General features: G+C 38.9%; 1 protein-coding gene across 2 annotated transcripts in view; it reads left to right on the top strand.

Annotated features, from left to right (window-relative positions):
* PCNX2 (pecanex 2) overlaps window positions 1–24,088 on the top strand; it is a 308,594-nt gene that overhangs the window by 130,404 nt on the left and 154,102 nt on the right. For both annotated transcript variants that reach the window (XM_081570388.1, XM_081570387.1), the window contains 4 exons: window positions 3,628–3,737; window positions 5,212–5,308; window positions 16,872–16,964; window positions 17,747–17,897. In XM_081570388.1, coding sequence (XP_081426514.1) covers window positions 3,628–3,737; window positions 5,212–5,308; window positions 16,872–16,964; window positions 17,747–17,897 — 451 coding nt within the window. The remainder of the gene's footprint in view (window positions 1–3,627; window positions 3,738–5,211; window positions 5,309–16,871; window positions 16,965–17,746; window positions 17,898–24,088) is intronic.

Genomic DNA, 24,088 nt, shown 5'->3' with positions numbered 1-24,088 from the left:
TCTAACACCATACACAAAAATAAACTCAAAATGGATTAAAGATCTAAATGTAAGATCAGAAACTATAAAACTCCTAGAGGAAAACATAAGCAAAGCACTCTGACATAAATCACAGCAAGATCCTCTATGACCCACCTCCCAGAGTAATGGAAATAAAAGCAAAAATAAACAAATGGGACCTAATTAAACTTAAAAGCTTTTGCACAATGAAGGAAACTATAAGCAAGGCAAAAAGACAGCCTTCAGAATGGGAGAAAATAATAGCAAAGAAAGCAACTGACAAAGAACTAATCTCAAAAATATACAAGCAGCTCCTGCAGCTCAATACCAGAAAAATAAGCAACTCAATCAAAAAATGGGCCAAAGAACTAAACAGACATTTCTCCAAAGAAGACATGCAGATGGCTAACAAGCACATGAAAAGATGCTCAACATCACTCATTATCAGAGAACTGCAAATCAAAACCACAGTTAGGTACCATTTCATGCCAGTCAGAATGGCTGCTATCCAAAAGTCTACAAACAATAAATGCTGGAGAGGGTGTGGAGAAAAGGGAACCCTCTTACACTGTTGGTGGGAATGCAAACTAGTACAGCCACTATGGAGAACAGTGTGGAGATTCCTCAAAAAACTAGAAATAGAACTGCCATATGACCCAGAAATCCCACTGCTAGGCATACACACTGAGGAAACCAGACTTGAAAGAGACATGTGTACCCCAATGTTCATCTCAGCACTGTTTATAATAGCCAGGACATGGAAGCAACCTAGATATACATCAGCAGATGAATGGATAAGAAAGCGGTGGTACATATACACAATAGAATATTACTCAGCCATTAAAAACGATCCATTTGAATCAGTTCTAATGAGGTAGATGAAATTGGAGCCTATTAAACAAAGTGAAGTAAGCCAGAAAGAAAAACACCAATACAGTATACTAACGCATATATATGGAATTTAGAAAGATGGTAACGATAACCCTATATGCGAGACAGGAAAAGAGACACAGATGTAAAGAAAAGTCTTTTGGACTCTGTGGGAGAGGGCGAGGGTGGGATGATTTGGGAGAATGGCATTGAAACGTATATTATCATATGTGAAATGGATCGCCAGTCCCGGTTCGATGCATGAGAGAGGGTGCTCAGGGCTGGTGCACTGGGATGACCCAGAGGGAGTGAGGTGGGAGGGGGGGGTTCTGGATGGGGAACACATGTACACCCATGGCTGATTCATGTCAATGTATGGCAAAACCACTACAATATTGTAAAGTAATTAGCCTCCAATTAAAATAAATAAATTTATATTAAAAAGAAAAACAACTGGAAGTAGAACTGCCATACAACCCAGCAGTCCTACTGCTGGGCATACACACTAAGGAAACCAGAATTGAAAGAGACACGTGTACCCCAATGTTCATCACAGCACTGTTTACAATAGCCAGGACATGGAGGCAACCTAGATGTCCGTCGGCAGACGAATGGATAAGAAAGCTGTGGTACATATACACAATGGAATATTACTTAGCTATTAAAACGAATGCATTTGAATCAGTTCTGATGGGGTGGATGAAACTGGAGCCTATTTTACAGAGTGAAGTAAGTCAGAAGGGAAAACACCAATACAGTATATTAATGCATATATGGAATTTTGAAAGATGGTAACGAAGACCCTATATGCGAGACAGCGAAAGAGACACAGATGTAAAGAACAGACTTTTGGACTCTGTGGGAGAAGGCAAGGGTGGGATGATTTGAGAGCATAGCATTGAAACATGTATATTACTATATGTGAAACAGATTGCCAGTCCAGGTTCGATGCATGAGACAGGGTGCTCAGGGCTGGTGCACTGGGATGACCCTGAGGGATGGGATGGGGAGGGATGTGGGAGGGGCGTTCAGGATATGGAACACATGTACACCCATGGCTGATTCATGTCAATGTATGGCAAAAACCACTACAATACTGTAAAGTAATTAGCCTCCAATTAAAATAAATAAATTAAAAAAAAGAGAGAGAGGATGTGTGTCCTCCATGTCGGGGATGTGTGTGGACTAAGAGGAGGACTTGGTGGGCATGAAGAGAGGGTTGGCCTGAGAAAGGAGGAAGGACCCCTGTACCTGGGCATGAAAAGAGGGGACTGAGAAGGGGCTTTGCTGACTCCAAATGGAAGAAAAGAGGGAGGCAGAGAATGCTTTTCTCACTGCTCTGGAATTCGCCAGCAAAATTGATGGGAAGAATCAGGAAAATAACAGGTGAAGCTCTAGAGACTTCAGGACCCCAGAGATTCCCTGTGCCAGCCCTCAGAACACTGATCTGAGAGTTTGGAGGAGCCCTTGGTGGAGACTGGACACCTGGAGGTGTGTAAGCGGCCGGCCTCGCCTCCTGCCTGCTCTGCTACAGGCTCTGCAGCCCCCGAGAGTCTGGGTGCCTTCAGTTCCTTCCAGATGCTGCTCTCCAGGTCCTGGACCTTTGCTGGGGTGGAAATAGAAGGGATGCATTTAAATGTCTAGGAGGGAGAGGCATGTGAAACTGAAACCCCTCTCTGTACCTGGTATAACATTAACTCCTTCAGCACATCTGGGAAGTTACAAGTATAATCTGAGCACACTTGACTCAGTCACTTGTATTTTTGATTTTAAGCAAAATGAACAATTTGTCCTTATCAAATAAGGCACTTGATGAGTTAAGGGATCAAAATCTTAAGGGAGCAGTCTTGGAGTCCTTTCCTTGATCCAGCTTTCGGAAGCCATTGGCGGAATCTCTTGATGGAGGTTGAAAAGGCAGAATATACAGAGGTTTCCTTCTTTGTGTAAAAGACATGACACTTGTATCCGGAAGGAGACCTTGGTCCCAGATCACTGCGCTGCTCACACACATATTCCCTGCCTCTCTTCTTTGCCCTGGGTGCAGTGCCTTGGTTATTGGCACCTGGGCTGATATCCAATTAATTGTGAAGTATCTTGCTGTTTTCCTTTCAAGCCATTTTTCTCTTCACCAAGCCTCAGTCCACTAGTTGATTTGGTTTCTTATGCCATATTGACAAATCTACAGGAGACACAGATTTGAACCATGGGTCGGGAAGATTCCCTAGAGGAGGTCATGGCAACCCATTCCGGTATTCTTGCTTGCAGAATCCCATGGACAGAGGAGCCTGGCGGGCTACAGTCCCCAGGGTCACAAAGAATCAGGCATGACTGAAGTGACTGAGCTCGCATGCACTCACTCCCTTTTAAGCCATTGATTAAATAAATATTAAGAAATAAAATCTTTATAGTTGTTATTAAATATTGTATCGAATTCAAAAGTAGCAACATGTGATTATTGTGATTAATGGTCCATCTTATAAAAATCCTATACTTAATTTCAGAAAAGATAAAGTTAATATATTCTTATAAATGTGTACAATTTGTTTGAAATGCCCCCTCAAAATCAATGCTGGTACATTCATGGGCAGGATTTCCAGGAGCCATCAGGTGCTTGCATGTCCACTGGCGGGAATGATCCCAGGGCACCATGTCTATCCAACTGGACCTTGGGGAAGCCAGCTAAGTATGTTCTGGAATGCGATCCTGCTCTTCCACACCTAGCCGTGGAATGACTTGGCTCTCTGATCTTTTGCTCAGGAACCCTGGAGCACGCAGCACATCCCGGCACTGTTTTCAGCTTTCTGTGGCCTCTTGGTTGCACTTTCCTACCATCTGAGCAGGCAGAGCAGCGACCCCTCTGTGCTCCTGTGAGTAACACACACACACACACACATATACACACACATACACACACACACACACACACACACACACACACACACACACAGCTGTCCACTGGCTCTGCAGCCTCACCCTCTCATCCAGTGCTCAGAGTGCTTGAATTCTTTCCCTGTTAAACTGGCTGGTCCCTGGGTGATGGTGGGAGAAACCCAGGACTAACCAGAAATGAATGAAAACCAGAGGTCAATTTCAAGGACACACTGAACCTTGGCCCTGGTGCTTTTGGAGTAAAACTCACAAAGCCAGGGATAGATGTCCTCTTACACCCAGGCACTGTCTTTGACCTTCCCTTGGTGAGTTGTATGACAAGCACCAACCTTGACAAGTAGTCTCTCTGGGTCCATGAAGCGGCATCACTGCCTTTATGCCAGGGGGATAAAGTCTACCCTGGGGAGACTAGACTTGCATCTCTGGAAGGAAAGGTTTTATTTTGTTGCTTTTTCTTCTTAGTATGGCCAGTGCCCTCTGGATTTAAAGTGAAGTCTGTGCCAAAGTTTTAAAATGTGTTTAATAATAACCCTTAGTCACTAAATATACCTTCAAATCTTTCCTTTCTTTGTATCTTTTAAGTGTTTGATAAATATGCACTTTGGACCTGAAAACCCTTCAGGTGATGCCATAGTTTCAGGTACCAGTCAATCAATTCAGTTAGGTATCAACCTTCTCATTTGACCACATTTATGGGAGATGCAGGAGACCTAGATTCGATCCCTGGGTAGGGAAGATCCCCTGGGGAAGGAAATGGCAAACCCACTCTAGTATTCTTGCCTAGAGAATTCCATGGACAGAAGAGCCTGGTGGGCTACAGTTCACAGAGTCACAAAGATTTGGAAACAACTGAGCGACTAACACAAGGGAGATACTGACTTAAGTTCTAAAAGCGGATATAAGTGTTTTGGGGGAGCAGAAAAAATGATAATTTTAGGCTGTCAGGTGCAGCAAGATGAAAGACGTGGAAAATGGGAAAATTTAAATATCATTTGCACAGACTTTCTTAACAAATATTTTACCATATTGAGGGCTGGCCAAAATAAAGACTCTCTGTGAGCTTAGCTAGCTCATAATGGTCAGTGGGACCCATACCTGCTGTGGACAGCTTTAATCCGGATGGAATTTGAAAATCCACCCATTGTCTCTGTGATCACTTGCACACACTCCTCTTTTTCTATATTATGAACAATTTAAAGGAGAGAACACTGGCTTTTGTCGTTTGTGAGTGTGAGATCAAAGATGAAGCTGTTTCCCTTAGACTTGGAAATAGGCACATATCTTTTTAGACTAGAGCAGTATTTCTTGAATTTTAATATGACGGGAATCACCTGAGGATCCTGTTACACTGCAGATTCTGATTCAGGTCTAGAGTAGGGCCCGAGATTCTGCATTTTTTTTTTAAGGCACATATTTTGAAAAGTAAAACCTGTGTATTTTTTCCATTTTCAGGTCCTTTATTCAGTGCAAATTGTTTCATAAATTTTTACATCAAAATCTAGAAGAGTTAGCTTCAGACCCTCTGCCCATGAAGATGAAAGATTCCGTGGTAAGACATCTGTGCTGTATAATGTATGAGAGAGCATCACTTGACTTGGTGTGAAGTAGACTGTTGAGCTGCCTGCTCAAAGGGTGTAGACACTTTGAGTCTCTGGAAGGCAGATGCTGTGCACGCCTGCCACAAGTGTTCACTTGGTCTAATGCAATTTGCCTGGATATTCAAATGAGCCACCTTCAGACAATTCCACACACTGCTGGCCCCAAGTAGCAGGCAGGATGGGCATCAATAAAAGCTTGCCCATTAAAACATTCAGCCAAACTTCAGTCCTCTCTGCATCTTCTGCCTCTGTCTCCTGCTGAGTTCAAGGCATTCTTTCCTGTGTATTTTGGTTCAAGGTTGACATCTGCACATCCCTTGGGAGGGACCTTTGGGCTTTAGACTTATGGCTAGGATGTTGTGGGCTTCCCAGGTGGTAAAGAACCCACCTGCCAATGTAGGAGACGTAAGAGACATGGGTTCTATCCTTGGGCAACCCACTCCAGTATTCTTGTCTGGAGAATCCCATGGACGGAGGAGCCAGGGCGGGCTATGGTCCATATGATTGCAGAGTCAGACATGAGACATGACTGAAGTGACTTAGTGTGGATGCTAGGATTTTGTGGAAGGGGCCGCCATATTGGTTGGAGCACAGAAGAGGAAAAGGAAGGAGGAAATGAAGGAAGAAAGAAAATAAAAAGCTGTAAAAGAATAATATTGCTTCTTTGTTCACCAGGAAAATGGCTTGGGGGCAGTTTCAAACACCCTTTGAGCGGGTGTATCTCTTTGGTATCAACTTACAAACCTTAATAGTTTGAAAAGCAAAGCTCATTGATTAGATAATCTCCCACGTGAGTACTGAGCTTGGAGCCGTCTGCTGTCTCCCAGTCTTGCTTTTCCTGTATGTATGTGTGTGTGTGTGTTTTTTAGGAATAACAGATCAAATGAAAAGCATTTAATGGGATATTGATTGCAAGCTCCTCCAGCCAGGAGATGAATCTCATTTGTCCTGATCTCAAGGCTCTAGTCCATGGGAGAGCAAAGAGTTGGACACAACTTAGTGACTGAGCACGCACTCATGCACCACAGTACCAGTGCCTCATGCCCAATGGGTGCTCAGTGCAATTCCACTGAATTTAGATGAGTTAAATTGCAATTCACCATTTCGAGACAATGTGCAAGACTTATAACCAACATGATAGCATTTAAAAGAATTCATACTCAGACCTCTGTGCCTTTGAGTGTGGTTAGCGTTCAAGCTAAAGCATTGAGCATTGGTTATTGCAGGGAATCAAAACACAAATCACTTACTAGGAATAAGGGTTTGTTAATTATTGAATTTAATTTTTACTTCCAGTTTTATTGAGATATAATTGACATTCAGCACTGTGTAATTGTGTCATTAATTTTAGGGCTGAGACACACTTAAAAGCAGAGTGTGAGGTGAAGCTTCTGGGACTGATGAGGTGCCAGCTAACAAAGAAGACACTTGACATCCAAATGTAGTGTCAACAACCAGACCTCTATTATTTATATCAGGAAAATTACAGGGACGAGATCAAACTCATACTCCCAGATTAATTTCTATAGAAGTGATAGGGTGGCCTGAAGTCACCCCAAGAGTTTCCCATGGATATCTGTGAAATAACTCTCCCCCCTTGGTTTCGTGAATGATGAAGATGTTTTCTGATTTATTGCAGTAGAAATAATCTGAATTACAATGAAATCCGTTGAGAAATTTGCCTAGCATACACAGATAGCATTTCATTAGTATGATTAGCTGTGATGGGTTAGGTGTTGCCTCACTTGATTTTAGTATTCTTTGAAATGCTTCATACAATGTAGAGCACATAACTTGTAGATGATTTAATATGATGTGTGTGTTCATTTCTATGAAAAGATTTCTCATCTAATTATAATTTTTAAAGGGACTTTCAGATTCAGCTTTTATAGTTTTTTTGTGGTGTAATACCGTTTATTTCCTAGTGCAAGGAAATTTCCCTCCTTGATTTTGTTTCTTTATGTCTCTCTCTGGCTGTCTTCCTCTCTTTCTCTTTCCCTATGCCTGTCTGTCTGTCTGTCTGTCTGTCTCTCTTCCTTACATTTTAGTTTATATGAGAAGTCCCTAGGGAACATCATACCCTTCCTCCTATTCTGATTCACTTGGCCTGGGGAATCTACATGTTTATGAGACTGTCCACCCAGGTGATTCTGATCAGGTGACCTACAGACTGTACTTTAAGGGACATTGATCTAGAAATGGAGATACCCAGAGCTCTAGCAGTGGGTTTATTCCATATGAGCAACACAAGTTATGTTCACAAAGTTTATTACCACAGTTCAGTAGTTAGTAAAATGTAAACTTTCCACTAGTGGTTTGCCTGGTTTGTCTTTTTCCATATGCCTTGTTAGCATGGTCTTTCCATTTTTACCCTCATTTTCATCACTTTCAACATTTTTTCCCATCACATTCAGATTTGTTACTTTTATTACATCTAGAAACAACAAACAAAGTTATCTAATTTTTATGTGTATTATACAGACTGCTTCTTTTAAACAGTTGGTTGTATCATCTAGGTTTTTTGAGTCCCATGCTGTCTAAATCTGCTGCATTTGTAGTGTTGGACCAGGGCTTCTTAAGTTTCTTTTTAAAAGTTTGGGGCATGAAGTGCTACAAAAATGCAACAGTAAATTTAAAATGTTCAGTGTACTGAGATCTAATATAGTTATTAGCTAAACACATATGGATTTATCATTAAAATAGGCAACAAAACTTTAATTGAGTATTGTTCTAGAAGTTCTGGCAAGTATAGGTCCTGAAAGAGAAAAAAAATGTAGGTTATCGATATGTTATTATATTCATGCAAAATACATAGAAAGTTTACATCAACTTTGATAAGAGAATTCATAAATACCACCAGAGACATAAAAGAATTAGAAAAACAAAAGCATTCTAACCCGTTAGAAATAACCATAGAAGACATGACGAAAACGGGATTGAACTCACAAGAGTAACAAAACATATCAATTGATAATAGAAATGATTTTAACAAGTAGTATCAGAAATAGAGAAAGCTACAGCAGTCTATTAAAATGTAAATGAAGTCTGAAAGTGGTGATAAACAGATATAACCTGATTTTTCATGAGAAGGCTGAAATTTATTAAATGTCAAATCTCTCTAATAAATTTATGGATTTAATATAGTTCAAAACAGTTCCAAAGGAATTATATTCAAAACTTGGGTAAATAATTCTAAAGGTTCATTTAGAAGTATAGAAGTTAATAATAGTTTAAAAAAAATCTGAAAAAGAAGAATAAGAAAGGAATTTAGCACTTTGAGGTATAAGAGTACATTATAAACATTGAGTGATCAGAAAAAAATATGAGACTAATCCAAGATTAGAGGGTGGGATTAGTGAATCAGTTAAACACAGAAAGGTGACAAATTATTTATATGACTGTGTTATGTGAGAATTAAATGTTGCAATCAAGAATTGATTATTCAATGTATGGTATTAAGGTAGTTGTTTAGCAATGGGAAGGAAAAGAGAATTCTATGCGCTAATCCCTCTTTAGATACCAATGTAAGTTAGAGAGAGAGGAAGAGAGATCAGATGAGACTTTTCCATCTCTGATATTATGGCAGACTAAATTATTACAATCAGACCCTGTTGATTAATACTGAAAATTCTGAATAAAATATAAAAAACTCTTCTTTAGGAAGATGGGACTAGCATATACACACTACTCTATGTAAAACAGATAATAAATAAGGAACTACCATATAGCACAGGGAATGATACTCAATACTTTGTAATAATCTATAAGGGAAAAGAACCTGAAAATGAAGATTTATATAAAATAAAGTCACTTTGTTGTACACCTGAAATTAACGTGACATTATAAATTAACTATATTTCAATAAAATAAAAGGAAAAAAAAATCTTTCTCAAATGTGACTAAAAATTTGATGAAATAATAAAGAATTATTAAGTCAGAATTTGAGTGAACAAGGGAACCTTCACATCTACCTAATCAGGGGACCTTGAGCCTCAGTTTTCAGCCCTCCAACTGTGGGGAGAGAAATGAAAGCCTGCCAAGGTAGCCACAAAGGGGAGATCATCTACTCATCATGCTGGGACATCGAGCCCACTCTCAGTGGAAGGATGAACCAGCAGGAGTCTGTTCCACCCTCGACAGTGCCAGGGGAATGCAAGCAAATTCACTCCAGGGTTGAACTTAACAGCAACAAAATAATCATTTCCATGGATTTTCAGTACGAATGCTCACATCTGAATTGTACAACCCCCCTCAATTTATGAGTATAGTTTAAAGTTGCTGCCAACTGGGAACGCCTCGTGACAAAACAAAGACAAAAATATATGAGTCCTCTGTAGAGGGCTCCTTCCTCCTCAGTCTCCCCAAATTCCCAGAACCGTGCTTCTAAGGGGTGTGAGCAGCTCTTGATAAAAATTTAAAACTACACAGAAAAACAAAGGGCCAGAAGAAATAGATTTGTAATCGCTTCAAATATTGAAATGATCAGATACACATTTTGAAACAACTCTCCTTAGTATGTTTGAAGAAATAAAAGGGTTAATATTTAACAGACTTCCCTGGTGGCTCAGCTGGTAAAGAATCTGCCTGCAATGTGGGGGATCTGGGTTCCATCCCTGGGTTGGGAAGATCCCCTGGAGAAGGGAAAGGCTACCCACTCCAGTATTCTGGCCTGGAGAATTCCCTGGACTGTATAGTCCATGGGATTGCAAAGAGTTGGACACAACTGAGTGACTTTCACTTAATATTTTAAATCATAGAAAGTATTTAAAATGATCCAGTATGTTTGAAAGAGAACCCAAAATACTTAAACAAAGTAAAGCAATTAAAGTAAACACACACACAGACACATGGGAGAGATTAGATACCTCTGAAGAGAGAATTAGTATACTGAAAGAGCAAGATGGAAGAAAGTATCTGGAATGCAACAATGATAGACCAAAAATTAAGATATATATACAACAGATGCAGAGATGTGAAAGATGGAATAAGAAGATCTAATATATCTATATCTATATCTATAAAATCAGAATTCCAGAAAAAAGGGAGAGAGACTGAAGCATAATGAATATTTGATGAGATAATTTCTGAGTATTTACCATAACTGGTAAAAGACCCTGATCAGAGATTTAAGAATTCTGGTGAATCACAAGCAGGATAAATTAAAGAAGAGTATACACTGGACAAACTGTAGTGAAATTGCAGTACGCCAAAGACACAGACCATCTTAAATTTGTTAAACAAAATGGATAGATTACATTCAAATGAATGAGCCTGAATGCTACCTTACCAAGTGGAATAGTAGAAAACAGAAGGCAGTTTGATATGTTTAAAGTTCTGTAAAGCAAGTAATTGGCACGCTAGAGTTTGATGCCCAGTGAAAATATCTTTCAAAAAAAAGGGCAAAATAAAAATATTTTAGAAAAATGCTGAGAGACTCTCAGTGAATGTAATTCTGAAAGATAGTCTTCAAGAGAAAGTAATCTCTGATGGTCTAATTTATAAGAAGGCACAAAGAGAAAAGAAAGTGGCAGATGTGTTAGTAAATCTAAGCAAATTTTAACTGTATAAAACCATCGTGAGTGTATGGTTGGCTTAAAAAATGTCAAGTAGAATTGACATATGTGACTACAGTAACATACAGGTTTGGATGGGAAGGGAAATGGACACCAGGACTTGTTAAGTTCTTTGTATGTCCAGGAGATGAATTAAAATATTGATTAAATTTAGACTGATTATTTAAGCTTGCATAATTGATTGTTTAGTGTAACTACTAAAGGAATAAAAACAGAGCATGTAAGTTCCAACCCTGTATAGAAGGAAAAATAGAACAAAAAATGGTTTTTAATAAGTAGAAAAATATAATAGGACTCTTTTGTCACATTGTCCTTAAAAGTCAATTTCAGATGGAATTTTGCACCTAAATATTAGATGACAAACCCAGAAAGCACTTAGAGTCATAATAAAGGAGATTAGCTTTATGATATCAGGGTATGGAAAAAATTTTAATAACAAAACTTCAAATTCATTAAAATTATCACTTTTGATTTATCAAATAATACCTTCTTCAAATAAGACTTAACAATATAAGTTACAGAATGGGAAAAGATTTTTAAAATATGTACAGTTGATGAAGCACTAGTGTTATAATGAATATAAAAGTCCTATAAATTATAATAAAACCAGATATCTCAATTAAAAATGGGCAAATATCAATGGCCAAAACATGACTACATATGCAGTCTGATTAATAATCAGGAAACTCCAAACAAGTTGTCATTTTATCCCAACCAGACTGACAATAAATTAAAGTTCTCATGATACTAAGTGTTGACAAAAGTGTAGCACAATGGAACTTCATGTACTGGTAAGAGTAGGGTAAGTTAGTACAATATCTGTTTTGGAAACAGTCTGGTATTATAAAGTTGGTATTATATGTATACACTAGAGCCAGCATTTCTACTTCTAAATACATATCTACCCTAGAGCAAACCTTGCACATTTGTACTAGATACACACATAAGATTGCTCATCATAGCATTTGTCATAAGAACCCCAAACTGAAGCTGCTGGAAATTCCACCTACAGTAGAATGGCATTTGTAGCAAAGGAAAAGAACTTACTAGAGCTATAAATGGTGAATTTTAACCACTTAAAAAATGCCCATTTATATTTGCCCATTTTTAATTGAGATGTCTGGTTTTCTTATAATTTATAAGAATTTTATATTCCCTGATAGCTCAGTTGGTAAAGAATCCGACTGCAATGCTGGAGACCCTGGTTCGATTCCTGGGTGGCGAAGATCCACTGGAGAAGGGCTCCGGTATTCTGGCCTGGAGAACAGTCCATGGTGTCACAGAGTCAGACACAGCTGAGCGACTTTCATTTCACTGTGTTCATCATGACACTAGTATTGAGCGGAGGAAACAAGACACAAACAGATACATACAGTGTGGTGCCATCCATCAGGTAAAAATAGGCAAACTAAGCTGCTTATAGTTGCATATATAAGTAGCAAACATTTTGTTTTAAAGCAAGAAAGTTGTTTTCATCAATCAGGATAGTTGATGAGCACCTGAAGAGGGGAAAGAAGAGTTTATGACCAGGGAGTCACATACAAGGGACTTCTTGGGTACCAGGAATACTGGATTTCTTGAACCAGGCATTCTCACTAAGGCATTCACTTTATAATTATTCCTTGCATTGTCTACATGTATTTTATATAACTTTCTGTATGCATGGCTCACATTTTTAAAAGTGTTAAAGAAATTTTCAAAAAAGAGCATAAAATGTAATACATGTTTATTCAAATTCTAAAGAGCAAATGATTTCCCAGACTATAGAATCTCTAAGATAAAAATAAATACACGCACAGAGTTAAATTTGAGTGCAGAAAAATTTAAACTTCTACATGAAAAAAAGGCAATAAATGCAAATAATTTGGTAAAAATATTTTTTACAAATTTGTAAGTTAAATTATCTTTCTTATACCAATGACTGTTATAATTTAATTTTTTAAAATCTATAAGCAAATAATATTAATGTGTTTCATTTAGGGACAAAATATTTAGTAGGTAAATGTATGAAATATACTTACCCTTCTTATAAATAAAGAAATGCAAGTTAAAATGAGGTGGTATATTTTGGTCCACTCAATTAGCACAGGATAAACTAATGATATTGCCAATTGTGACAAGATGAGATCTCTTAGACATTGTATTATATTTGTGTAAATTATTACAATCATCTGATAAGGTGTAATTTATCAAGAATTGTGAAATACTCTTAACCTATGGTATAATAAATCTATTTATCATAATTTTTCTAGAGAATTAATTCAAAATATGAGAAAAGATTTAGGTGCAAAAAGATAATGGAGCAAGCAAGCAAGCAGTCGTTTCTTATTCTTGGCGACCCTACGGATTATCACCTGACAGGCTCCTCTTGTCCATGGGAAGCTCCACACAAGAATACTAGAGTGGGTTGCCATTTCCTCCTCCAAGGGATCTTCCTGACCTAGGATTGAGCCCATATCTTCTGCATTTCCTGCATTGCCAGGCAGATTCTTTACCACTGAGCCACCTGGGAAGCCCAAAAGACGATTGCAGCATAATTCATTATGGTAAAAAATGGAAGGCAACCCAGTGTCTTAGCAATTAGGAAATGTTTGCATTCAATTTTATTCACTAGATTAATGCTTTGGGGGCCCATTATGATATTGTTGGTGTATGTATGTGTTTATATTTATGGCATCACAAAATGGAAAGTTATTTGGCTGTTAAGTCATGATAGTAAGCCTATATATACATCTATATAATCGTATCTCTAATGTTTACAAAAGAAACTACTGTTGAAAAAGGCAGAAAATTTAATGTATACTAAAATTAGACGTTTAAGAAACATTCATGGAAAAACCCATAGACATCATGATTAGTGCTAGAACTATGGTTCAGCATTTACAGGCCAAAAAAACTGGCCCAGAAGACACAGCAACAGTTTCTGAGGTGTATTTCAAGATTCCTTTCAAAAAATATTTTCAAGAATAAAATTTTTTGGAGCAAAATAATATCTCCTTTTTGGTGGCTATATGAAAAGAGGAAATTATTTCCTTTCTATGTTGCTGATGTTACTGTTACCAATATTAAGTTTGTAATTTTTTATTAATTAGCATCAAGAGTGAAAAGATGAGATCTCTTAGACTTTGTATTATATTTGTGTAAATTATTACAATCATCTAATAAGATGTAATTTATCAAGAATTATGAAATACTCTTAAACTATGATATAGTGAATCTATTTATCATAGTTTTTCTAGAGAATTAATTCAAAATATGAAAAAAGGTTTGGTAATATCATTCATTTATCTTGTGGTTTTCTTAATTAGCATCAAAAGTAAAAAGCTCAATAATTACCATCTACCATCTCCTTTGGTGAACCTGTTCAAAAGTTTTGCCCATGTGCAGTTAGGAATGGGAGTTGGAAAGAGTTGTTGGACTTCTTATTGAGTTGTAAAGTTCTTTATATATTATAGACAAAAGTCCTTTGTTGGATGGATGTTTTGCAAATCATGTATGTTTGTATGTTTTTCCCAGTCTTTGGCTTGCTTTTTCATTCTGTTAGAAGGTCTTTGGAAGAACAAATATTTGAACTTTTCATGAAGCTCAATTTATGACTTTTTTTCTTTTTTACAGTTGCAGCTTTTAGTGTCTTATTTAGGAAAACTTTGCCAAACCCAAAGTCACTAAGATTTTTTCTTATGTTTTCTTTGAGGAATTTGATAGTTTAGATTTATGATGCAAGTTGAGTTAATTTTTGTATGTGATGTGAGGTGTCAAGGAGATTTTTTGTTGTTGTTGTCTTTTTGTAGATGGCTATCCAACTAAATCAGAATCAGTTGAAAAAAATTTTCCTTTACCTTATTGTGGGGAAAGGTTTCATTTTATCTTGACCCCTTTGTTTAAAATCAGTTAACTATTTGCATGTTGGCCTATTTCTGGACTTTTTATGTATGTTCAGGTGACCTCAATGTCTATTTTGTGGCAATGCCACCAATACCTGATTACCATGGTTTTGCACATACAGTTTCTGAATCAGATATTGAAAGTCCTCCTACTTTGTTCTTTTTCAAAATTGTTTTACCTAGTCCCCAGTCTAGGTCTGTTGCATTTCTAAGTAAACTTTTGAATTAACTTCCCAATTTGTAAAAAAATAAAATAAAATAAACAATCCTATTAGGATTTTGATTGAAATTGCCTTTAAACAATTTTAAGCAGGTCATTTAAAAATGGCATAGTTTAACTAACATAACATTGTTAATCAACTATGCTCCAATACAAAATAAAAAAATTTTTAAATGACAGTTTTAAATTAGAATATTTGGGAAAATGTATATCTCTCTTTTGGATAAGCATCAGCAATTTTAAAATGACATAAACCATACCAATGAAAAATAGTAAATAAAAATGAATAAATCTCCACAGCCTAAAGATGCAGTGACTTATAGAACTTCCCTCTGGGAGAGTTTGGCCTTTTTTTAAAGCATTTGGAATGAAAGGAGATAACTAGATTTTTGCCATTTACTAATAGTAAATTTTTGAGAAAACTTATGACACAAGATTTTATAGATTCAGAATTAAAAAGCAATGATTTTTCCTGCTCAAAAATCAGATTACCATTACTAAGAATAAATCCAGAATTTTGTTTATCTCTATTTGATTGCTCATATATTCAGTACCTGTATGTGAATTGTAAACTTTTGAGATAGGAAGTGCAATGCAACTTTAGCAGCTGATTGGTAAATTGATGTTGAGAGTGGATTTCTTCTTGTATTATTGATTATCCCGACCAAGCCATGTTGATTTTTCATCAGAAGGTTCAGGTCATTTTTACTGCATTTAACTGTCCTCCCGATTTCTTCCTGTCACTTCAGATGACAATTCAGTCAGAAAACCAGCAGCATGACTTTCAAGAAACTCCACATTTTAATTTTAAAAAGACAGAAAAAGATAAAGGTAGGGAGGGAATGTAGGTAAACAGGTATATGGTTTGTACAAAAAGAAAAGGAGGGAGGCTATGGGGAAACAGATGTATATTCTGTACAATTTTCTGGCAGGTAACATTCAAAATAATTATTTAAGAGGCATAATTCCTTTTTGATATGATATATTGATATATTTAAATTGATGATTTCAGAGTTTTCAGATAACAATGTGATACCTTAATATGTTCAGTAATTTTGTACTGCAGCTAATTGGCTTCTGTAGAAAGAAAACGTTTAATGATCCTCTAATACTCCTCTTAGCTCTGTCAGTTAGCCAACATTGTACCCTACTGAGCTAACAGGCCATTTTCCATGTATCTGCAATATTAGTAACATTCTTTGGTCTAACTTTGCTTTGTTTTCCCTTGTGCCTGCTCACTATACAATTTTGTGTGATGGAAGATTAGTAGCAAGTTACTGACATTTCATTTTCTGCATATGTGTACGTAATATAAATATACTTAAATTATTTGGAAATCGCTTTTACCTAATTTAATTGAATTAAAATGTAAAATCTATTTAGGAGCAAAGAAAAAAAGTAAATGTGTAAGAGGCCTCTGTCTGGCCTAGGCTGTGCGCACATTAAAATACAAGCCATGCCAAAGCCCAGTGGATATTATTAGCACTTTACCCTTCTTTATTAGACCTGGGCATCTTGCATCTGATCTATGATTGTCAAGAAGAATTTTACACCTCTTACACGTGTAGAAAATCTTCTTTCCCTGGCTAGTGGATGGAGGCATGGCAGTCTGCATATCCTCTTCCCCCCCTTCTGCCTTAGTTTCCCTGATATTCCCCACATGGGAGGTGCTGAATGGTCCATCCAATGTGTGCCATTGAGAATAGATCAGGTAAGTGATGGGCTGTAGATGTAGTGTATCCAGGGGTTAAGATCCTGTCACCTGATTTACCTGGTGACCCAGAGTTGCCGAGAGAAACACAGAAGAGCAAACTGTACAGTTGTTTTCTGTTTACAGAAGGATATCTTAAAATCGGATCTCATCATCTGCTCGGTGGCTGCCGTTCTGTCCTTTGCTGTCAGTGCCAGCACTGTGTTCCTGTCCTTGCGAGTATGTATCCATTTGGCTTTGCACTCTTCCCCTCTCCTCACTGCCTGTAATAAACAGAGCCCACTGTGCAGCTCCAGGCTATTGATAGGTTAGTGGAGCCAGAGGAAGAATAGAAAAGAATAGAGAGCTTGGAGGAGTATCTCCAGGTGTGTTGAGTTATGTCTGAGATGAGTTTTGGTCCACAACACAGAGTTGATCCAGATGTTTAACCCTTACTGTTTCCCATCCAGGGAATTGTTTGGTTAGCATGTCTTGTAGAATCCACCATGAGGATGGTCAACAGTCATAAGACAGGATCACAGCTCACTACTAAGAGCAGAGAAGGGAGGACTCACCAAATCAGGAATGAGATGGAAGTCGCAGAGCCAAAAAGATTATTAGAACATAATTTTCAGTTGGAAAAACAACAGTATAGTGAGCCAGATGGGATTTCTGGCTAGAGGTTCTTGCAGACAGTTGCTGTCTCATTTTTCTATCAGTGAAGAAAAATCTGTTAGCTAAATTTGTTATTCTCCATCTCATCTTTTAAAAAAATAACAAAAAGCAAGAAAAAGTATTCTAATGGACAGAATGTCTCAGCCTCTTCTGCACTCCGTCTTGGTGGTTCTCAATGCAGAGACCAGTTTCAAGTGCTATGGGAGAAATTTTCAGAGGCGAGAGCTGAGTTTGGCTGTGTGTGCTTTGGGAGGAGCGGGGAAGGAGCATAGTTATGGTTCTGGGTTATTTACAGGCATCCTTCCCCATGCTTCCAGCTGCACACTGACTCTTTTCTTCTGTTGCAGCCTTTTCTCAGCATTGTGCTCTTCGCCCTGGCTGGAGCCGTGGGGTTTGTAACCCACTACCTGCTCCCCCAGCTGCGCAAACATCACCCATGGATGTGGATTTCACACCCCATCCTTAAAAACAGAGAGTATCAGCAACGGGAAGTGAGAGGTGAGTAAGGTATCCCTCATAAAAATAGGGTGTGGCGGGAGGTCTGCTTTACACTGAGAGTGTCACAGGTGTGCAAATGCACTTAATGCTGTGGAAATGTACTCTTAAATATGGTGATGTACAGATTACTTTATGTGTGTGTATATGTTGTGATAGTCACTCAGTTGTGTCTGACTCTTTGCAACCCCATGGACTGTAGCCTGCCAGTCTTCTCTGTCCATGGGATTCTCCAGGTGAGAATACTGGAGTGGGTTGCCATTCCCTTTTCTAGGGGATTGTCCCGACCAAGGGATCAAACCCAGGTCTCCTGCATTGGAGGCAAATTCTTTACCATCTGAGCCACCAGGGAAGTGTGTCTTTCACTACAGTAGATAAAGGAGAGCATGTGTACCTTGAAATGTACAGTAATGTTCCTGGAACAAGAAAGTTGAAGTGGGGTGAATTATAAGTCTGTTTTATGAAAATGATTGGTTGTTATTATTGAGGAAAATTTCATTTATATCATTCAGACCTGAACATTATGCTGTTCCACTTTCAGCTGATGGGGGACCGAGAATAGCATCACTCAACTTGCCTTGTCATCTTCCACAAAACCAGAAGTGGGATGTAGCATAGGCTGACCTTTGAATTTTGATACATGAACCCTTGAAATTTTGTTGAATTTGCAGTGCTCCCTTAGAACTAGACCCCCACCCCAACCTGGACTTGATTGACTTAGCAGTTTCCATGGCTGACTCTGGCCACCGTTAAGTAACATCCTGATAATGACCCTAACAGTGTTTGACCTTCTAAGTAAAAAAGTCATAAATTTCCCTGTTAGGTCTCTCCAGGCTCTGTGATTGAACAGATGGCAGATGGATTGATTTATCCCCATTTTCAGACATATTGGGCATGGTTTATAGCTATAGTTTGTAACTAGCCAATGATGCTGTCTGCACAGAACTGTCTAGCTCATTGTAATTTCTCCACCGTTAAATGAGTCAACTAGCCATCTCCACCTTCAGACATGAGGATATATGAGTAGCACCAAGGTTTGCTGACTCAATGAGTTTGCTGGGCTCAGCCAAGTTTGTCATCAATAACTTCAGTAGACTAGTACTGAAACACTTCAGTGTTGTTTCGAAGACTCCGAAGACCTCAGGTACCACAGTCCCTTATGTTTCCAGTGCGGAAACAATTTAGCAAATGGCAAAGAGATAAGAAGTGGTTTATTAGACTAGGATGCTTGTGAGGGTTACAAGTGAGCAGGCGAGAGGATGCCATGCCCAGATCTTACTGGGCTACAATTTTAAAATCAGAGGAAAAGTGGAGAGGGGTTGAAGATCTTCTTTGTTATTCTTAAGTAGATGCCATGCTTCCATCATCAATTCCTCCCACAGGTTGGGCAGGGGAGTTTTCTTGTCCCTACAAGGTCAAGCTAGGTCCACAAATGATTGCTTTTTGTGTGTACAGAGAGCATGTCCTAACTTACTGAGCTCCCTGGGCAGGATGTGGGTCTCACGCCACCATTGTTTTATTGTTTTGGGGCATGTCTCATGATTCTGTTGCATGGTTTTGTTGTTGAGCAAGCCTGCTTGGTCTTGTCATTAAGCAAACCTGCGTTCTTGAGTAATTGTCAATTTACAGGGGTCTCCCATATTTATTTTACTTACAATCTCCTAGTGAGATTAACTGTTTAAGTACCCACTTCATCCCTTCACTCTGTTCCTATCAGAGTGACCAAAGTAAAAGGGCAAAGGGGAATTAATTTAAGAAGAAATGAAATAATCACTTATGATGCTGCCAAGAATAGAGAACATGTCTGAGTGGCTACCAGGAGCCGCCTTAATTTGAAACAGCAAAATCAATAAAACAGGGTTTTGCTTAGAGGAGAGACATGGCCTGATGGACCTGCTGCCAGCATAGGGTTTAGAAGGCGGTGGAGACAGCTCAGACTGTCCCGCCTTTGGACGTTTATTATTCCCACTTACAACACCAATGGCTCACCAAAGATCAAGCTGCATAATACAGTTTTTAAATGCTGTGTTCAATCTTGTGTGCTACATAAGTGCAAATTATTATCAGTAATATAAAAATTGAAGGAATATGAGCTCAGAGTAGGTGCAGTTGATAATGGTCAGTTCATGTTACAGTCCACCTAGAGGGAAAGTGAAAGAAAGTAACAGTGTTGGTCACTCAGTCATGTCCAACTCTTTGCAACCCAATGGACTGTGTAGCTCACCAGGCTCCTCTCCCTGTCCATGGAATTCTCCTGACAAGAATACTAGAGTGGGTTGCCATTCCCTTCTCCAGGGGATCTTCCCGACCCAGGGATCAATCCCAGCTCTCCCTCATTGCAGGCAGATTCTTTACCGTCTGAGCGGTCCATCGAAGCCAGTGCCTGCATGTGGTCAGTCAAGCAACCTGAAGAAAAGACAAATTTCTTTAGAACTTCTGCAGTGTTAGGGTTGTATTTGCCTTTTGTTTCCTTAACTGACTATTGAAAGACTAGGTTTTGTTGACATTAGTGGAGTATTGTTTCGGCCTCAGTGGTAAGTAGTTGATAGGGATTTGAGGCCAGATGCTTTCACTTGGGAAACTGCATATCTATATCTGTATCATCTGTGTCTATGCCTGTACCTAGATACTTAAATGCCTTTCGGTTGAGGACAGAGAACCTGACAAGAGAGAGGAAAATAAGAGAGATCACGTGTAGACTCGCCTTATTGTGGCAGATCAGAGTGTGGAATTCAACACTGAAAGATAAGAGTGAGCAGTGGAAAACTTGGAATTTGTGTGGGTGTGTCATTGTTTTTTACCCCTGAATCTAAGAGAACCCAGCCTAAATTAGAATCATTTAGATATTTTAAATCTGAATGATCTTTTCAGTGCAAGGTTCAAGAGCAAGAAAGGAGAGTGTGTTTGTATGTTGATGTCCCCTCTTGGAGGACTGAGTGGGTGGGCAGCTCTGGGCCTCCGTCCTTTACAATAGACGGAAGACGTTCCCCTTGGTACCAAAGGCTTCTGCAGAGGCTTGGTGGATATTTTTCACTTGCCTGCATTAGCTGTTTATAATCCACCTGAAGTCTAGCCAAGAGTAATAGATTTAACAAATCGGACGTGTAATGAGAAACAGATTGCATTTCAAAATTGTGTGTTGGAAGGAAAATCCAAATACTTAAAATATGTCGGTATGAATGTATTGAAGACCCCTTACCCATTTTGATATCATCCACAGCCTATTTTCTCGCTTTCTCCTCCTGGCTGCCTTTCTGCCTTTTAGGTATTTCACTCTTTATTCCTTTTATTAGCCAGAAAACACGCATAGGAAATTCAAGCTGATCATATACCTTTACGGGCTTCCCTGGTGGCTCAGAGGGTAAAGCGTCTGCCTGCAATGCAGGAGACCTGGGTTCGATCTCTGGGTCAGGAAGATCCCCTGGAGAAGGAAATGGCAACCCACTCCAGTACTCTTGCCTGGAAAATCCCATGGACAGAGAAGCCTGGTATACTACAGTCCATGGGATCGCAAAGAGTTGGACACGACTGAGCGACTTCACTTTCTTTCTTTCATATACCTTTAATGTGAGAATATGTCAAATCTTTTTTCTCATATGATCACAGAATATTTTGGAAAAGCAGAGCAGGGCTGGTAGGTCTGTGGATACCACTGTGATCCCTGGTCCTACAGTAGACATAGCTAACAGAGAACAGTCCTAAAACGGGCAGTGGCAGACTTTACCAATCAGTTGGAATTGGCATGTGAGACAAGGCCTGAGTGTTGTGTCTGTCTTAAAGTTTATATAATACTGTCCCACCACTTTACTGGGAGGAAACTGACACCCAGAGATGTCAAGGGACGTTGACCCAGGTCCCACTAAGTTTGTGGACGGTGAATGATTTGAACCCAGGTGATCTCACTCACTCTGGTCATATACTATTTCTTCTACCCATATTACTCTCAGTGCACTGGGAAGATGGTGTGCCAAAAAACACACAAAAAAGCAAATAACAACAAAAACAACAACCAGTAGAAGGCTCAGACCCTGAGTGAAGAGGTCATAGTTGACTTCATGTCCATTGGTTGTATGCATGCTCAGTCGTGTCTGACTCTTTGTCTTTGTGACCTATGAACTGTAGTCCACCAGGCTCCTCTGTCCATGAAATTTTTCCAAGCAAGAATACTGAAGTGGGTTGCCATTTCCTTCTCCAAGGGATCGTCCTGACCCAGTGATCAAACCTGCATCTCTTACATCTCTTGTATTGGCAGGCGGGTTCTTTACCACTGAGCCATCTGGGAAGCCCGACTGGCATGCCCATTGGTTAAGCTATTCTAACTGGCTGGTTCTGTGTATTAAATGGAAATAAATGAGATTGAAAAATTAAATGTTGGATTAGGATCTGCTGTGTGGTAGGTATTTAATAATATTGGTTGAATGAATGAATGACTGATTGGTGCTGTGTAAATTCACTGAAGGAAGAGTTCCCCACAGACAAGAAAAGCCCAGAGGTGAAGGCTTGTTTGAAGGACTCTAGTCTATGTGTATAATAAGATGCATACATAGAGACTCATACCGCTGTAAAATACGGTTGCAGGAAAAGCTTAAGCTGTAATTTTTGGATACATTAGAATAAATGGATAAAAGATTATAGAAATCATTAAAATGTCAATTGAAAAATCTCATTTGCATTGTAATTTAACCAAATTCACTATTATAAAACTAATTCACAGTTGAGTCCTCAGTTTGTAATCCTTAAATGAGATTTACTGTGCATTTTAACAAAACTTGCCTGTTGATTTGCAGATAGACTGGTTTCTCCATGTGAAAGACTTGGTTCCGACAGATGCTGCTTTTTCTAATGTGTTTTTCGTTTATAATTCCTGGTGACTTAGCTGGTAAAGAATCCACCTGCAGTGCGGGAGACCTCGGTTTGATCCCTATCAATCCCTGGGTTGGAAAGATCCCCTGGAGAAGGGAATGGCTTCCCACTCCAGTATTCTGGCTTGGAGAATTCCATGGACTATCCATGGGGTCACGAAGAGTCAGACATGACTGACCAACTTTCACTTCACTGATACATACCGTTAAAAGCCAAACAGGACAAGTTGTAATGAAAAGCGGCAGTCCCTGGTCAACTTTTTCCTGTATGATTCCTCCTTACTTTTTACTCTAGGTCTTTCTTCTGGTATTTACCATCATTCTTCCAAATAATGTGCATGTTCTTATCTTTCTTGGTATTTCAGATTTGCCTGTCTACTGACTTTCTGTTATGAATAATAAAGATCTCTCTCTCTTCTCTTTCCTCATGTATGAACATTTTCCCCTACTTCTTCCTCCTAATATGATTTTTGTTGAACATATATTCAGTTTTCTTCCTAATCATATATGTGTATGTCATATAGAAAGTCTAATTGTTCATGTCTAGTTCAGTAGTGTACCATGCTTGCATTTCCTTTCTTGTTTAGATTTCTGTTTTTGCATCTCTTAGCCTTTCCAATTTCTGTTCTGTTTTTGTGTTTCCTAGCCTTTCCGTTAACTATGTAAAATATCTCTCGATGTAACTTTCCACACAGGGAAACTTGAAAAATACTCTATTAGTTCCATCCTTTCCCAGACTCCCTCTGGGACTTGCTTCAATTGTTCCTTGTTTATTCCCTTTGAATGAAACACATCCTCTGGTCACTTCAGGGAAAGGGTGCATGGTAGGGAAATGTTTTGAGACTTTATCTATCTCAAAGTGTTTTCATTCTACTTTGCACTTAATGGAGAGCTTGGAGTGTGTAGCTTGTGAGGGGGTAAGCAGTTCTTTCGGAATCCTAAGCTGACATCCCATTGTTTTCTATCTCCTGTTGCTGCTGGCGAAAAGTCTGATGTCTTCCTGGCTCCTGATCCTTTGTATGTGACCAGTTGTTACCCTGCAGGAAGCTTTTGGAAAGTTTAGGAGGGAATTCAACTGTCATGGCCCAAAGAACAGGCTCTGAACATGGCAGGGCTCAGATCCTGTCTCTGTCCCTATTGAGTGAAGTCGCTCAGTCGTGTTCGACTCTTTGCTACCACATGGACTGTAGCTTACCAGGCTCCTCCGTCCATGGGATTTTCCAGGCAAGAGTACTGGAGTGGGTTGCCATTTCCTTCTCCAGGAGACCTTCCCCACCCAGGTATTGAACCCGGGTCTCCTGCATTGAAGGCAGATGCTTTACCATCTGAGCC

The sequence above is a fragment of the Giraffa tippelskirchi genome, chromosome 2, assembly GCF_054371585.1.
Source record: "Giraffa tippelskirchi isolate mGirTip1 chromosome 2, T2T-mGirTip1v1.2.pri, whole genome shotgun sequence".
Taxonomy (NCBI): Eukaryota; Metazoa; Chordata; class Mammalia; order Artiodactyla; family Giraffidae; genus Giraffa; species Giraffa tippelskirchi.
Note: the sequence above shows the minus strand (reverse complement) of the source record. Positions and strands in the feature narration are given on the sequence as shown.